The sequence below is a fragment of the Oryctolagus cuniculus genome, chromosome 1, assembly GCF_964237555.1.
Source record: "Oryctolagus cuniculus chromosome 1, mOryCun1.1, whole genome shotgun sequence".
NCBI lineage: Eukaryota > Metazoa > Chordata > Mammalia > Lagomorpha > Leporidae > Oryctolagus > Oryctolagus cuniculus.
The window spans coordinates 219,805,658-219,822,800 of record NC_091432.1 but is presented as its reverse complement, the minus strand read 5'-3'; the positions used below and the strand labels follow the sequence as shown (position 1 = coordinate 219,822,800).

Genomic DNA, 17,143 nt, shown 5'->3' with positions numbered 1-17,143 from the left:
GTTCTCCCAGCTCAATACATACTTATTGAGTGGAGGCCACTTTTTCAAATGTCACTTGAGCCTTGATGGGGGTGGTGGTGGGAAGTAGGGTTCTGTTGTGTCAGGTGGAGAGTAGGGGTAACAAATCCTGGTTGCTGGGTGCTGTGGCTTCCCTGTAAATATCAACGCACTCCTTCAGTAAGTGCAAGAAGCGTTCGGGATGCTGCCTGTGCCTGCTAGAAGGTCAGATGTTTGCATTCTTCTAGGTACTCTGCACTCTGCCTGAGTGTCATTTGCTTCAGTGCATCAGACAATAGATGGACTTGATGACTGTTTGCTGGGGACACAGAGATGGACAAGATAACTTCCTTCCAGGGTGAAGAATATGGATGTGTAAATGGAACATGTGAGGAGTTAATAGGATTACCTACCCTCATGATAGTGTAGGCCCAGCAGTGAGAGAGAGAAGCTACTTCCTCACCACTCCCTCTCTCTCATACCTCCCATCTGACTTGATCTGTCTCATTGACTATTCCTTTATCCTCCCATACTCTCATCCACCTAAGCCAATAGTTTTGCAACATATCCCATACAGCGTCAGTAAGTAAGTGTTCTGGGTTGGTGGGCCATACAAGGTCTCGGTAGAACCATGTCATTCTGCCCTTACAGTGGCAAATATGTAAACAAAACGGCATAACTGTGTTTCAAGAAAACTTTTATCTACAAAAGCAAGCAGCAGGCTAGGTTTGGCTGTGAACAATAGTTTGCTGACTGGTATTGTGTGCCAGAATGCTGACTTTGCTTTCCATCTTCCAAAGCTCGTCCCTGTCTTGAAGACCGAACAGTCTTGAAGACCACGCTGTCATCCTGCTCCACACACCCCTAATATGTCCACTTCCTACTTAACCTTCCCATTTCAGGTTAAAGGAAGACTCTGTGTGCCCAGCATGTTAAAGAAGCTCTTGGGCTACACACTTCCAAGTATTTCTACTTAGTGGCATTCTCAATCACAACATTTAAACAATTATTGGTATCAATTTCCCAATCTCTCTGTTCTTCCTTCTTCACTACTGTTTCTCTTGAAACCAGCACAGTGCTTGGCACACAGCAGGCATCAATAAATGTTGACTGACTGACCAACTGACAGAGCCCAGTAGCCAATTTGTACCATCTTCTGCTTGTGCCTGGCTGCACATGTGAGAGTAAGCAGCTGAATTTCCTGCAGGCTCTCACAGTGAGGTTTTCACACAATCCTGACTGCCCATCCATCATTTTATTTTAAGCACATTACAGCTCTGTCCAAAAAAGAAAAGGAGGATACAATTAGGTCTATATCCCTCACTTGCTTAATATTTCAATTTCCCCCAGGGCACTCCCTTCAAGTGGAGATCACAGCTCATGAATATTAAATATCTCTTCTAACCCAACATGGACTCCAAGAAACAGCAGAGAGCTAGGAGCTAGGAAAAGGCCCCAACACCCAGCCCAAAGGCCTCTTCCCTCTCCCAGTCTACCTCAGTCATAATTGGCACAGATACACATCAAGACACACGTATGTACAGATACGTTTCTGGTTACTTCGAATGCCATAAAGAAGTCCTTGGTGCTTGGCTACCCAAATTCACCTGCCTTGGACTCTGGCTGCCTTTCAAAGGTCCACATCAAAGTCTGGTCTTGATTCTTCACATTCAAGCAAGTTCCAAATGGGTTCCCTGAGCCTGACCCCTTCCTGACAGTCAGGAAGCTGACCTGGGCTGAGGGCTAGAATCCCTGCTTTCTGGCGTCAGAGGCCGGCTCCTTTCTTTTCATTCCAGCCCTGACTCTCTGTGGGGTAGGCCTCCCAGGTTTGCAAAGGAGGTGGTAAACCCTTCGTCTGGGGCACGATGGGCAGCTTGATCCTAACGGTGCTGACTCAAGGGTGTTTGAATGCATCCATGAGACCTCCCTGCGGAGACCTCAGATCTTTGGTCCAGCCCGCACTCAGCCTTCCGCCCCATCGCCTCCTTTTCCTGCTCTTTTGTCCCCTCTGTGACCCCCTTTGACCCCTCTGGGTGAATGGAATTCCTTTATCCTCCCCAAGCCCTCGTTTCTTTTAAAATGCACAGTTTTTAAAACAATAACAATCTGGGATTTAAATTCTAGAAATCAGAGCCCCAAAAAGGGCTCAGGGAGTGCTTCTAATTCACACACATCACGGGAGAACAAGGAGGTGCAGTCACTTTGTAAAAGGCACTACAGGAATTTAGTGGCAGAACCCAGTGGAGAATCATTCTTGTCAGGGAAGGGTTTTGGCTCCTCTCTGGGTGCAGAGTGAGGGAGGGGAAGACGGTGTCCTAGTGACAGAGCTCCTTGAGTCTCCATTAATTACGGGGCACTGTGCTAAACCTTCTAGAGGAAGAACAGACAGAACTACAGGTCTACAGAAGAAGAAACTGGGACAGAGAGAGAGCTTGGGAGACGTGCAAGACGGCCTGGGTAGTGACTGCAACCGACAGACATCTGGACAAAGCAAGGCTCTCTGTCCAAGGCACTCTGCCAGAAGTGTAGGAGTAAGTGCCAAACTCATTCTATGCTAAAAAGCAATGAGGCTCCTGACAATGGTGATCTGTTAAAATTTAAAATACAGACCCAAACACAGAATGACTGCATTGAGTGCATAGGCTTTATGCAGTAGAACCTTTATAGGGTGATAATAATGGGAACCTACTGCTTTTCATGATTCATGAAAGGGCACAAGAAGGAAATACGTGCTCACTTTTGTTTCTTGCTGTGACTCAAGGGCACCAAACAGAAAGAGTGGAAAAGAGAAACTGTCTCTTGTTTTATGGAGAGTTAGGGTCAGGCAGATAGGATCTGAAGTCTTCCTCTCTGACCTACCAGGCTATGAACTATGCATTTAAACCCTCAGTGCCTCAATTTCCTAAGCAGCAAAGTGGGTATAATTATTTTGACTCTACAGAGTTGCTAGGAGAATGATTGAAATCATTTCTTTAAAAAAGAGTTCTTAGCCCAGAACTGGCATAATCGGGTGCCTAGTAGACAGAAGCACTTCATGGCTAAGCAAGCAGACTTTGCAGATGCACTGCAAATCCCACTTCTGCTGTTTTGAGCTGTGTGGCTTTGGGAAAGTAACTGAACCTCTCTGAATCACAGTCTTTTCCTCTACAAAGCTGAGATCATACCATTATTTGTCTCATAGGATTCTCAAGAGGTTTAATTATATTATTAATAATATAAATTATTAATGTAAATTAATTAACAATTATAATGATAGCAGTAGTAGCAAACACATACAACCCTTTTTACTGATGGAAAAACTGAGCCCTCTAGGCCAAGCTTTCCACCTTGAATCCATTTTCTGAGCCAATGCCATCTATCACACTGCCGGTGCTGAGCACCACACCTATCCCAGTTGATTGATTATCACCATTGCTGCCTTTATCACTACCACCAAACCCCCCACTCACGTTTTTCCCTCTTTTTTTAAAGATTTATTTATTCATTTACTTATTTGAAAGCCAGAATTACAGAGAGAGGAGAGGCAGAGAGAGAGAGAGAGAGAGAGTGAGAGAGAGGGAAGGAGAGAGAGATACCATTCACTGTTTTGCTCCTCAAAAGGCCACAATGGCCAGGGCCGGGCCAGGCAAACCCAGAGGCCAGGAGCTTCATTTGGGTCTCCCACGTGAGCACAGGGGCCCAAGTACTTGAGCGATTTTCTGCAGCCTTCCCAGATGCAATAGCAGGGAGCTGGATCAGAATGAGACAGCCAGGACTTCAATGGGCCAGCATCACAGGTGGAAGCTTAACCCGCCATACCACAGTACCAGTGCCTCTCCCTCTTTTTTTTTTTTTTTTTAAGTCTATCTTCAAGCCAAAGAAAGCTTTGTTTCATGAAAGTGTTTTGGGGAAAGTTACTATGTTTTCCACAGGGAAGGTCTGAATGAATGCATGCAGCCAGGAGAAGTTCTAATTTTTTTATTAAATTTTAATTTTTTTGTAAGGTGAGAGGTGGATCATCTATTATGATTTCACGTGGTTAGAAAGAAAAATAATAATAAATGCAGTTCCCAGCAGAGCCCATTCTTCTCTACCCTCTCCCCCTCCCCACCAGCAGATGCTGTTTTCCTTTTCAGCCTCTGTTGTTCTAAAGTCTCCTTGGAACATGCACCAAGAAGGTCTGGCGATTCATCTTCTTGTTTTCCTTTCTCGCCTTGGCTCAGAGCAGCCAGGGCAGCCTGACAGAGGTGCCACTAGGCTTGGTGACCCCCCTGCCCTTTGCGGTAACTGGTGGAGAGGCAGATTGATCCCTGGTCCTCCCCCTTATCTGCCTCACACACTAGAAGGGAGGGAGCTGGCTGGAGGGGGTGCTAATTGAGTTACTGGCCCTGCCTGGCTCTAACACAGAGCTGGGGATGCTGTGTCAAGGATCAGAGACAAAGTGATGCTGATGGCAGCAAATGGGGGAGTGGAGAAGAGCAGGGAGGGAGGGAGGAAGAGATAGAGACAAGCAGGGAATGTTTGCACGTCTGTGAAACACGGTGTGGGGGTCTCTCTTCCTTTGTTTTCCCAACTATATATCAGCATCAAGCAGGACTTGAAACCCCAGTGCCTCTACATAGCTGCCTGACAAATCAGGGACTCCTAGGTGTCTGAAGGCATAGAAGCCCAGTCACCCTCGTTTCACAGAAAGAGAAACTGAGGCTCCAAAACTCCAAGCAGCAGGCAGGAGGAATCTACATTTAAATTGGCACCTGGACCCAGCTGCCAGGAAAAACACAGTTGGTGAAATCTGAAGGGAGCATGGGTCTCCTGTAATGGGTTAAATGGACTCTCAGAGAGCAGCATGCTTCTAGTACTGGCTCGAGATATATTACCAAGTGTAACCCCTGTTGGGGATCCTTCACATTTTGTCTGACTAATTTGACCATTACCTTCCCTCCTTCAGCTTTTATCAGCAGCCTGTCTGTGGTTCATGACTCAGTGCTTTGGCAACAGAATTTCCAGCACTCTGAACAATGCCTCCAGCCAGTGCCTGTTGGGGGGAATTATCATTTTACTGATACCACGTGTTTTAACTGGAATCTCAGGCCTGGTATATGTTATATTTTTAAAAGGGGGGAAAGGACAAGATAATTTCCACATTGCAAGGGGATATAGCTGGCATTACCTAAGAATCCTTGTGGGTGGTGTTTGCTTGAATAAGCAACTTACTATACACTGTGGGCTGGGGGGCTGGGGGTGGTGAGGTGGGAAAGTAAAGTTCCCAGGGTGTTGTGTAATAACACACTGGCACCTTGGGGATACTTCCCCATGAGTGGGCTTCTGAAAAGTGACTGGGAACGGCACCAAAAACCTGCCCCTCCCTCCTCGGACTGCTGTTACTGACCTGGGGAAAACAGCCCTTCTCAATGGCCAGTAGTGATGATGATGAAGAAGAAGAAAATGATGATGATGATGATGATGAAGAGGGAGGAAGAGGGAGGAGTGGTGGGGGGTAGAGACTGAAGATGAGGAGGTGAAAAAAGGAGGAGGGGAAGAGGAAGAAAAAAAGAAGGGAGGAAGGTAGGGTAGGGAAGTGGAAAAGGGGGTAGGGAGGATGGGAGGAAGTGATTCTAATGGGGAAATAGAATAGAAAAAACATTCACATGGGGAGTAAAGGTAGGTACCCTCCTTGGCCCATTATTCAGTATGGATCACACTGCTTTGAGCTGTATGAACTTGGTCATGTTAAGACACCAGTGGAAACAGGAAATAGGAGACCCACATATGGCAATAGGAAACCTCACATAAGCTCACCTTAAACAAAGGTGCATAATACAGAGCATACCACCTATGGGTGTTGACAAAGGGTGGTGGTTGTTCATACCTTGCCTCTCCCTCTCAACCCCTTCAACACACACACTGAGAAAAGCAATAATTAATGCGCATCCAGAACACCCAACCTGCCAGGAATGAGGCTAGCCTAACAGTATCTTAGAATGATAATTTTATCCAGGATTCTAAATGACGATGAACAGAAACCAGCTTGACAGAACTTCACCAAATGCACATGCATACACAAGGACACACAACCCAAACCCCCTCAGACACATAAAATCTATACAAAGAATATTGTGCCTATGGGAGACTATGTGGGAAGGCTGGGAGGCCAGGCTCACAGGGTCTGAAGCCCAATTTCAAGTTCCAATGAGGCCACACAGTGGTCTTGTGAGGAGATCCAGAGTGCTCTCTGCACACTTAGCTGTGATTCTAGGTCTGTCCCTGGGACTGTCTCTGTAGTGCCAGGTCTGTCCTTGGTACTGTTCCCATGGTGCTAGGTCGGCCCCTGAAAGCTGACATGGGTTGCAGCCACTCCCAGCCCCCTCATAAAAAATGGTTTCTACAGGGTCTCCACGTCTTATCCCCCTTAGCTACTGCTGCAAAGACTTGGATTGGTAAGCCTGATTGGGAGGCAGAGAGAAAGTCCTGACCAGGTGCCACTCAGGAAAAGGGGAGACTGGGAGAATGGATGCTTGCATTATCAACAGCTGTAATGGGGTCAGGTTGGGTTCTGCTCCCTAGATGTAGGAAGGAAAGCTGACTAGTAAGCATCCCAAAATATTGGTAAACATCACCCACAGTTGGTTCCTGGGACTTTATTTTCTATATGAGAACATTCAGGCCTAGCCATTGGCACATGAGCCAGGTCTATTCTCTTGACCGCTGTCCCAACAAATGTGATAACAAGAACAACATTCACCTCAGCAAAGCCTCCCACACTCAGTCGTCATTTCTCTGACTCATTTAAGTGGGATCTGCTGGGAGCCAACACCCACTGTCAATTCTTCAGCTGTCCCCCTTAGAGGAACAGAGTTTTGTAGAGTGCAGCTATTGAGTTTGTCCTTGGAACGGAGTCCCAGGAAACTCAAATCTCTGAACAGACCCCATTCTTCCTGGAATACCTATGCCTCTGTGTATGCACATAATGGGATTCTGAATGGACAGCAAATGGCATAGTTGAGGTCATTCTTCCTATACAAATACCACTCATTACCCAGGGAGAGTAAAGAGGAATCTCCTGTCTATACCACCAACAGCTTTGTATCTTATTTCATTAATTGGCTACATGAAAGTTCATCATTCACTACCTGCTCCTGCCCCCAACCCTTACAAAACCAGGTAACTTTATCTAGTGAGTTCTGGAGTCAGTCTCTTATTTTTATTTAACATACTTATTTTTATTTTATTTGAAAGACAGAGACAGGAAGGGGGGGAGGGAGGAAGGGAGGGAAGGAGAGAGAGAGAAAGAGAGAGAGAGAGAGAGAGAGAGAGAGAGAATCTTCCATCTGTTGGTTCCCTTCTCAAATGCCTGCAATTGTCATGGTTGGGCCAGACTGAAGCCAGAAGCCTGAAACTCAATCTGGTTTTCCCAGGTGGATGGCATGGACCCAAGTACTGAAACTCTTACTTGCTGCTTCCCAGAGTGTGTACTTACAGGAAGCTGGATCAGAAGTGGAGGCAGGACTCGAACCCAGGCGCTCCACTATGAGATGAGGGCATCAAAACAGTATCTTAAGCACTGTGCCAAGCACCCACCCTAGTGTCAGTCTCTTTGGGTTTAAGTCCAAGCTCTACTACTTAACTTAGTATTCTTAATTTACCACCCACATGCCTCAGTTTTCTCTTTTGCAAAAGCAGTACAACAAAAGAATTATTATGAGAAGAAGATTTTATAAATATGCTTGGTATATTATAGGTGTTCAGTAAATAGCAGTATCAGAACACTTAAAATCTGGTAGAGAGTAACAGACTATATAAAGATGGATCTATGAGTCTCATCCTCTTGCTAATACCCTCAGCTTTTTCTTTTCCTCTAAACACTCCAGTTAACACAGTTTGAAAAACCACTCATCTGGTCAAATATAATCATTTTCGCCAAAACACAATAGAAGAAGCAAGATCTGAGGAAGAAGTAAGGCAAACTGGGGCTGGACTTGCAGTCTGGTGGTATTTCCTACAGTCCCCAGGACTAAATGCTGAGAATTCAGTTCTTTTCCTAAGATTTGGTGAACAACATCCTGATTTTCACCTATTCTTTTCTTCAGGTTCCAAAAGGCCAGGGTAGGAATACACCCCACATCCGTGGACCAAGGATTAACTACTGTTGTAGGGAAAGGGACAGACAGTAAATATTTTAGGTTTTTAGGACCACAGGGCCCCTGTTTCAAGCACTCCATTTTACTGAGAAAGTAGCAATTGACGATGTCAATGAATGAGTGGAGAGCTATTTTCCAAGAAAGCCTTGCTTACAAACACAGGTAGTAAGAGGATTCTGCCTCATGGACTACTGTTTGCAGGTGATTTCCATGGATGATGACCTTCTATCTGTAAGAGACTTTTATTGTTGCGAAGTTCTAAAGCTACATAGCACATAGAGATCAGGGCCAAGGTATCTCTTGTGGGGTACCATATCCTACCTTCACCACATCCTACCTTCTTCCCTGAAGTACTTGCTTACCTGCCACATTAGCGTGAGTAACATAGGCATGCATTTTCTAACACGGTGGTGTGGCAGTAACATTATTTGCCAGGAGGATTATGGTGAGGGCTGGGATTTGGTTCAAACTGAGCTCAAAACTAAGAAATTTGGTCACTTGCCTTGGAGATCACACAACAGAAAGGCAGGTTCCTAGAGACCACCTAATCTAATCATTTCCATCTACATAAGGTAAACTGAAGGTCAGGTGAGGAAAGCAACTTGAACAGCTTTAAGCAAGTTCTGAGCACAGCTGGGACCTGACTATGGTTTTGTTAATATTAGTCCAAAGTACTTTCTACCAGAATGCTAGAGTAGTATCAAGATTTTTTCAAATCAACATAGAAGTGGGGGGTGATCTCCTTTAATTAAAACTTCCAAGCCTTGTCTAGAAACTCCCCTGTCCTTTGTCTGCCTCCTCCCGTTTTCCAATCCCCATTTTCAGAGAATCTCTATGGTGTTGCTCTGTCCTCACTCCTTGCCAAGGAGATAGTACGTTCTCAATAAATGTGCAGTGGGAATTGAAGGAAAATGAAATGGCTAATGATCTTTACCTTCTCTGAGCTCACAATCTTTTGGGAAAAGAGAGGGGCTAACACCGCACCCCTGTAACTCGCTGCAGATGCGAGGATGCGATGACATCTCCTTCCCTTTAGTCCTTCTAGAAAATTGCCTTTCAGTGAGAAATCTTCCCACCAGGGTTTTCATCCCCTCTGTAGCTGCCCCTTCCTTTTTTCAGATAGAGCACCTCTGTCTTTTGTACTTGCAAATGAATTGCGATTAGTTTTCACCTCCAGCCCTAGGGATTAGCTGGAGGACCTTTGATCTTCAGGTATCGATTTGCATCTTAAAGGAAGTATGATCTCATCTGGGCCAGCTCAAAATTCCATCCCTGCCCCCCAACCCCTGTCTGTTTACCAGCCCCGGGCTGACCAGGGCCTCCCAAGTGGGGCTGAAACAGCCAGATCAGCCAGACTCTGAGAAGGCAGAGGAAAACACATTTCCCATCTGACTCGGGAAAGGTGGGAAAAGGACGTTTGCTTTCTAAACACAGGCCGGTCTGCTATTTCTCCTTCTTCACGTCAGGGAGACTGCCCAAGGTTCTGAGCCTGCCGAGGTGACCTTGGAGGTTCCTGGATCCTGATTAGAGATTATGCCAAAAAATGGGCTTGAGAATCAGATAAAATCAGGTTCAAGTCCCACTTCTGTCTTCAATCACTTCTGACCTGTGCAACTCTGAAGTTGTATAGCCTCTCTGTTGTTTTTGTTTTTGTTTTTGTTTTTGTTTTTTTTTTTGACAGGCAGAGTGGACAGTGAGAGACAGAGAGAAAGGTCTTCCTTTTGCCATTGGTTCACCCTCCAATGGCCAGGGTGCTGCGGCCGGCGCACTGCGCTGATCCAATGGCAGGAGCCAGGTACTTATCCTGGTCTCCCATGGGGTGCAGGGCCCAAGCACTTCGGCCATCCTCCACTGCACTCCCGGGCCATAGCAGAGAGCTGGCCTGGAAGAGGGACAACCGGGACAGAATCCGGCGCCCTGACCGGGACTAGAACCTGGTGTGCCGGTGCCGCAAGGCGGAGGATTAGCCTAGTGAGCCGCGGCTCTGGCACCTCTCTGACTTTTGCTTTTTCTTTTAACACAGGCAAAAAAAGAAAAAAAAGAAAAAAGAAAAAAGCCTTGCACCTCTATAGGAATAGCCACCATAGGGAGTTGGTGTGATGAAGAGCAATAATGATGCCTATAAGATAACGCTTAATTTTTAAAAAATTCCATGGCATGGTCATCATCTATAAGAACCTAAGCTTTCAGTGGTAGTTATATCTGCTAGCTTTTTGGTGGTGGTTTTTTTTTTTTTATTGCCGCATTTCATGCAGTCTAAAACAGCGTTTGGCACATAGGAGGCATTCTATGCACATGTGCAACATCAAGGAGTAAATCATCACCTAGTCATAACTGTTGTTGTTATTGTAATTGTCCAACCACATGACTGCAGACATGACAAAGACTTACCAATGCAGTTGAAGGAGACTTCTTGTTGGCAGAAGAGAGAGCAGCCATCACCATTGATCTTATTCATATCATCACATTCCTCACCTTGGTCTCTGCAGAACAGATGTAGAAGAGAAATTTGGCAGATCAGCTTCAGCATCATGGCTGGACATGGAAAACTCCCTTATCCTCCAACCCAGGCCATGAACTTTCTGTGAGACCTCAGGCAAGTCCCTTTCCTGCTTGAGTCTGTATCTTCATTTTTAAAACTGAGGTTAAGAAGAGGTGTAGATTTTGTAGAAATTATTTATGCATTTATTTTAGAGGCAGACACACACACATACAAAGAAAGAGACAGATAGCCAGATATATAGACAGAAAGTCAATCTGCCAGTTCACTCTTCAGATGCCTAAAATTGCCAATGCTGGGCCAGGGCTGAAGTCAGGAATCAGAACTCAATCTGGGGATCCCATGGGGGTGGCAGGTGCCTAATAACATGAGCCATCACTACTGCCTCCCAGGGTCTGCATTAGCAGGAAACTGCAATCAGGAGCCAGAGCTCCCCAGCATCTTAATTGATATGCTGGATGCCTACCCCTAAAGCTTTACATTTATAAGATACTGTTCTATTTGCCTTATGTTGTGTTGGTGATGACAAAGTGGAATTCCTATTCAAGAGCAGTATATGAGATCTCAAGTCAGTTAACAAGTCAGGTGCATGTGAGAAATGGATGAATGAATGAACACATACATGAAAGGGCCTGTTCCCTCTGTGTCTTAAGAAATCTCATGTCACTTTCATGATTTGATTTTAAGATGGTGGAGTTGAAGGAAAATTTGGAAGTTCTATAAAATCACTGATATTCTTTACTTGGCACCCTCTCTACTCCGCTGATACCCTACATGGTGAGGATTTTTCACTTGTTCCAGTTTAGTGGTCTTTTTCATTGGAAAGTTTTGCTTTCTCCATTGGTGTGTCATTTCATAGCATCAAGAACTCCAAGGCCTGTGGGATTCTGCTGTTAAGAAATAAAAATGTCAGGGCCGGTGCTGTGGTGTAGCGGAAAAAGCCGCTGCCTGCAGTGCCATCATCCCATATGGGCGCTGGTTCCAGTCCCTGTGGCTCCACTCCCGATCCAGCTCTCTGCTATGGCCTAGGAAAACACTGGAAGACGACACAAGTGCTTGGGCCCCTGCACCATGTGGGAGACCCAGAAGAAGCTTTTGGCTCCTGGCTTCTGTCTGGCCCACGTCTGGCTCAGCTCCCGCCATTGCGGCCATTTGGGGAGTGAACCAATGGATGGAAGGTGTCTCTCCTCTCTCTCCTCTCTTTTTCTGGTTCTGCCTCTCTGTAACTCTGAGTTTCAAATAAATAAATAAATCTTTAAAGAAAAATAAAAATGTCTCCATCTTGCTTTTGTTGGAATCATTTGCATTATATAAGGGGGATTTTGCAGAGGTTGGGATAAGCAGAGAATGAGCAATGCTCTCTGAGTTGGGCTTAAGCAAGGAGGGGGCAAAAACAGTAAGAGTGGATGGATCATTGCCTTCTGGAAAATTCCTATCCTTTTAGAACTAGAAAACTTGGAATTAGAATCCATCTTCCAAATATGCTGCATGATCATGGGTAAGCCATCTGACCTTTGTATCTGATCTTTCTATCCGTGACAATATAAATTTAAGTCAATTAAAAAGAAACAGATTAAAATTCCATTCCCCAGTCACAGTGGCCACATTTCAAATACGCAAAGTGCACATGTGGCTAGTGGCTACTGTATTGGAAAGCACAGAACACATTTCCATCATTGCAGAAAATTCCATTGAACAGTGCTGAGCCTCAGCCTCCTCCTAAACAGGAGGTGATTAAGCCTACTCCTGAGAGTTTGGTGCAAGAATATAATTAATGTGGCTGGCACAGTGTGTGACCCATAGTAGATGCTCAGGGACTCACAGCTCCCATTCCTACTTAGCCCTGGGAGGTCTCTCCAGGGTGTGTGGCAGTGGTCCCTCCCTCCCTAGAGGCCAGTTAGGAACTGTCACAGCATGGAGGAGGTCTCAGACTTTTCCTTTCACTCAGGCAATTCACACTAGGCAATGTTTGTTGCTTTTAGGAGGTGTCAGAGTAGCAGTGGGGTGCCTCATAATCAATCTTTAAGATGGTTAGGACATTGCATTGATCTCTAAAGAGCCACCCAAGTTCCTCTTCTGTCTGCAAACCCACGGCAAAGAAGTCCACATTTTTAGTTTGTCCCATCAATCTCTGCCAGTGAACCTTACAGACTGGAAATTGCTGGTGACCTTCTGCTTCTTAGCTATTTCATGGGTTATCTGGGGAGAGACTTTTTTTTCCCCCTTAAACCTGGGCTGATTGCCTAAGCCACAAAGAATATTTCCAACCTGCCTTCCACCACCACCCAAACAGTATGTTCTAATGGTTTAACCAAAACATTAGGGTCACCACAAATATCTTCTAGGCATGACAGATCTATCATTAGATAGTGAGGTTCTGAGAAACCTTCTTTGACCTCAGACTGGGGTGGGTGGCCGTTCTTCTTTGTGCTCATAGATACCTAGCTCCATCTATCACAGCACTTGTCAAACTGATTGGTTTTGATTGTTCCTTGAAAATCTCCCATACCAGGCAGTTAGATGCCAAAGGAAGTGACAGAATTTTCATCATCCCAGCATCCCCTGCCTGGCATAAGCCTGGGATTCGGTAGACAGCATGCAGTCGTTCTTTTACCAGTCAGTTTTGCAGGGTTGTCAGGTTGCAATGCATTGCTGCATTCAGATGAGATCTGGGCCCTCAGTTCACACATTGGTTCTACTCCTTAGGGGTGTGTAAACCTGAGGAAACCTCTTTAATCTCTTTTGCACTAGTTGTCTTTTCAGTAAAGTATGGCAATACTTCTTAAGTTCTCCTTCTTTATAAGGAGGACTCGAGGAGATAATGTAGCACAGTGTCATATGCATAGCAGAGGCTTAGGAAATACTTATAATCCTATAGTAATTACGATAATATTCACCCAGTGCTTTCACATTTACGCTACAGATGAAATTGGAAGAATCTGCTGCTGTGAATCACTCTTCCACTAGGGGCCTCATTGAGTGTGGGTAGGTTTTTCTTTGCAAATTCTCCTACATAGATACCAAATGAGCAAATATTGCCCCAAGAAAAATCCTGGTAGCTGTTATCTCTCTTTTCTCCCCCAAAGTTTCCCTTTTCTTCTCTTTTTTCTTTAGGGAAACATTCAAAAGCTACATTCAGTTTTGCATAAAATATGTCAATGAGTACTTGATGTCTGCAGGCAAATTATCAGGTATTTGAACCCTACTTAGGATACTGATTCTAAGTAAAAATAATTTAAAAAATACTAAATTAATAATTCTGTTTAAAATTAATGATGATAATAATGGTATTAATAATTTTAGATCAGAGAGAAGGATAGTATGGTTGTCAGTATTTTAACAATGCATCTATATGCCAGGCTCCAAAATGAATAGACTGATTTGTATACCAGGCTTCAAATCTCGTGAGTTTCTTTTTTATTTTTCTTTGTGCTAACTTGAAAAATTATGAGTGGTCAGTAATGACTGCTGATGTTCCCTGGATATGCAGCCCAGTCTTGGACTAGCAAATGAAGGGCACATTCTCCCTAGAGACAGCTCTGCTGCATTGTTTAGGGTTCCTTCAGACAACAGTTGCACCAAAGGGTGCTAAGTTGGTGTTTAAACAAGGGAGAGAATAGTAAATGGTTTCATTTCCCCCTGATTTTGTAGCACTGAAAGCTATATCTCTATTTTCTGCTGTGGCATTTCAGTGTGGATCTTAGACACACACAAGAACACATATCAGTTGCATTCTTGAACAAATGAGGGGCTCTATAGTCAAGGTCTGAGGAGTCAAATTGTTGGCAATTAGCTGATTCGTACCTTATCTCACTTAAAAACTTAAACCTTTTGCATTATCTCTTCAATGTTAAAATCTTGACAATTTGGAAGTGAAATTATAGGTACAGAAAATTTAAGACATAAATATATATCCCTGAGATACAATTCTTCAGTAAGTCACTTAAAATTCTGCAGATAATTATTAGTGGCCTTGCCAGTGCCAATGATTTTAATGTCATTCCTTCTTTAAACATTTGGATTGGTATAATTTCACTGGAATACTTCAGTGGGGCAGGAGGATGGAATCTTATATGCACTACTACCTTTTTGTAGAGTAATTGGAAAAGATGTAACCCACTGGGCCTCATTTGATCATATTTGCAACACTTACTATTTTGTTCAATGCTAAGTCATGATCAGAAAACGTATTTCTGGATAATTCCTGATGTCTATGTGGACAGATATTCATGTGTGCAAACTCTTTTTACTTGCAGAACTGAATCACCCTTGTTGTATTCCTACTTAGTTCCTTCACCTTGAAACAGAGGTTCCAGTTTACATTATGCACACTAAATCATCAGTAACAAATTAAATTGCTCTTCCTCTCAAGCATCAGTGTTAGTGATGAATAAAAAGAGTCACCAATCACTTCTTTTTCAGATATGGCCTACACCAATGAGCTGATTCATATTCTGCACATCAGTGGATTCATCCAACTTTGAAGCAAATTCTCTCTTTATACAGCCCCTCCCCACACAGAAATAGTAATTGCAATTCCACATAGCACAGATATTATGTGACACCCAACAGTGCATTTAATGAAAGAATTTTGCCAATAGCTTGTTTTATCATCTCTGCACATAACGCTTATCATGGAATCTGTCAATAGCTTTAAAGTCTCTTAGCAATAATGTGACTTGCAAACAAATACTCTAGCAATCGAGAATATAATTTTAGCAATAAGGAACTTAATTTTGAATGACTACTTTTTCTTATATCCATATCTGTGGACAAATCTCTTAATTTTTTTTGCCAGAAAGCATTTTGTGCTTATTCTGGAGGAGAAGAACTAAAAAGCTTACTTATTTATGTTTTTTAAACAATGCAAAAGTCTTCATGACTTCTTGTCCCTGTCTGGCAGTTGCATAACATCTTGCCCTGAGGACAAGGGCATGAATGCACTGATAATCCAATAGAATCCATTTTTTCAGATATTCACCTTTCTATTTTCTAGTCATCATTTTCCTTTTGGACTGAAATATTTATACTCACTGGCTTATTTGCCTCAGACTCATATTCATATTCAGCACCCGTTCTGAATCACTGTTTATTATTTATAGTTTCAACACTACAGTGAAATACCTTGCTATTTCTATGAGCCTTTGATGCATTTTTTTACATTGTGATATAACACAATACACAGAAAGAGCAAATAAGCATACAGTTTTAACAAATGTAGATAGTAACTGGCATGGAATGTGGAAGTGGTTTAACCTAGATGGACTGTTCCCTAACTACTGAGTGTAGGGTATTGCAGAAGAGACTAGTGGAATCCATGTGGCATGCATAAAACAATTAAGAACAGTAGTGAAGTGGTAGTAAGTAGCAAAGTGGTAGTAAGTACATTATGATAACTCTGTTTAATTCACCTACTGTATTATATACTTGAGAAATGTATGTGTCCAAAAAAGAGTTATTGTTTTTCTTCTGAAGCCAGGAAACTGCTGGAAGACCAGTTGAGAAACTGCTGGGGTTCCCTGGCAATTCATAGCTCATATATTGAAGGGTATATCATAAACTCTTCTCTTCAGTAAGCACACTGAATATCCCCATCCTAGTTAGCATCCTCTCTCCTCCTTTTTTCCTGAGCTAGATCTACTTACTTCTGAATAATGCCATCACCACAATACCCATCTCCGTGGATATATTTGACAGAAGGTGATGGTTCACTCTCTTCAGTTCCTGAAATGGTGATGACCTGGTACTGGTACATACTGCCATGTTTTAGATCCCTGGAAAGCAAAAAGAAGACTGTTAGCTCTACAAATATAATGCTGGCAAGGCAGACAAGAATAGCATGAAAAATTGATCCTTTTGGATATATCCTATCAGTCTTGCTCATTTTTGAAATTAAAGCACATTTATCCCAATAATTATTATTATCTACTGTGGTTAAGTTACTCTGGTAAACATGATGGACTGCACTAGGATGTATTGCAATAAAAAGCAGCACCAATGGACTGATAACCACATACAGCACTGGATGATTTTTACCTTTAATTTTTAAAAAGATTTATTTATTTGTTTGAAAGGCAGAGTTACAGACACACACACACACACATACAGAGATCTTCTTTCCTCTGGTTCACTGCCCAAATGGCCGCAATGGCTGGAGTTAGGCTGATCTGAAACCAGAAGCTTCTTCTGGGGCTCTCACATGAATGCAGGGCCCAAGCACTTGGATCATCTTCTACTGCTTTCCCAGGCCCATTAGCAGGGAGCTGGATCAGAAGTGGAGCAAACGGGACTCGAACCAGAGGTCGTATGAGATGCTGGCACAGCAGTTGGTAGTTAACCAGCTATGCCACAGTATTGGCCCCTACCTTTAATTTTTATAACAAAATTTTCCTGGTGGAAAAGTATCATATATCATGTGACCCACAATAAAGGTGTCTGGGAGAAGCCATATAATAAAAATAAATAGAAAAAGCAAAAGTTTAAAGGTGGGAAACTATCTCTTCAGATTCTCTTGGGATTATCTGACTGA

The 17,143-nt window shown here is 43.5% G+C and overlaps 1 protein-coding gene across 1 annotated transcript in view; it reads right to left on the bottom strand.

Annotated features, from left to right (window-relative positions):
* PAPPA (pappalysin 1) overlaps nucleotides 1-17,143 on the bottom strand; it is a 265,699-nt gene that overhangs the window by 125,592 nt on the left and 122,964 nt on the right. The window contains exons 8-9 of the mRNA XM_051855823.2: nucleotides 16,260-16,388; nucleotides 10,506-10,597 (exon numbers count right to left, since the gene is read on the bottom strand). Coding sequence (XP_051711783.2) covers nucleotides 10,506-10,597; nucleotides 16,260-16,388 — 221 coding nt within the window. The remainder of the gene's footprint in view (nucleotides 1-10,505; nucleotides 10,598-16,259; nucleotides 16,389-17,143) is intronic.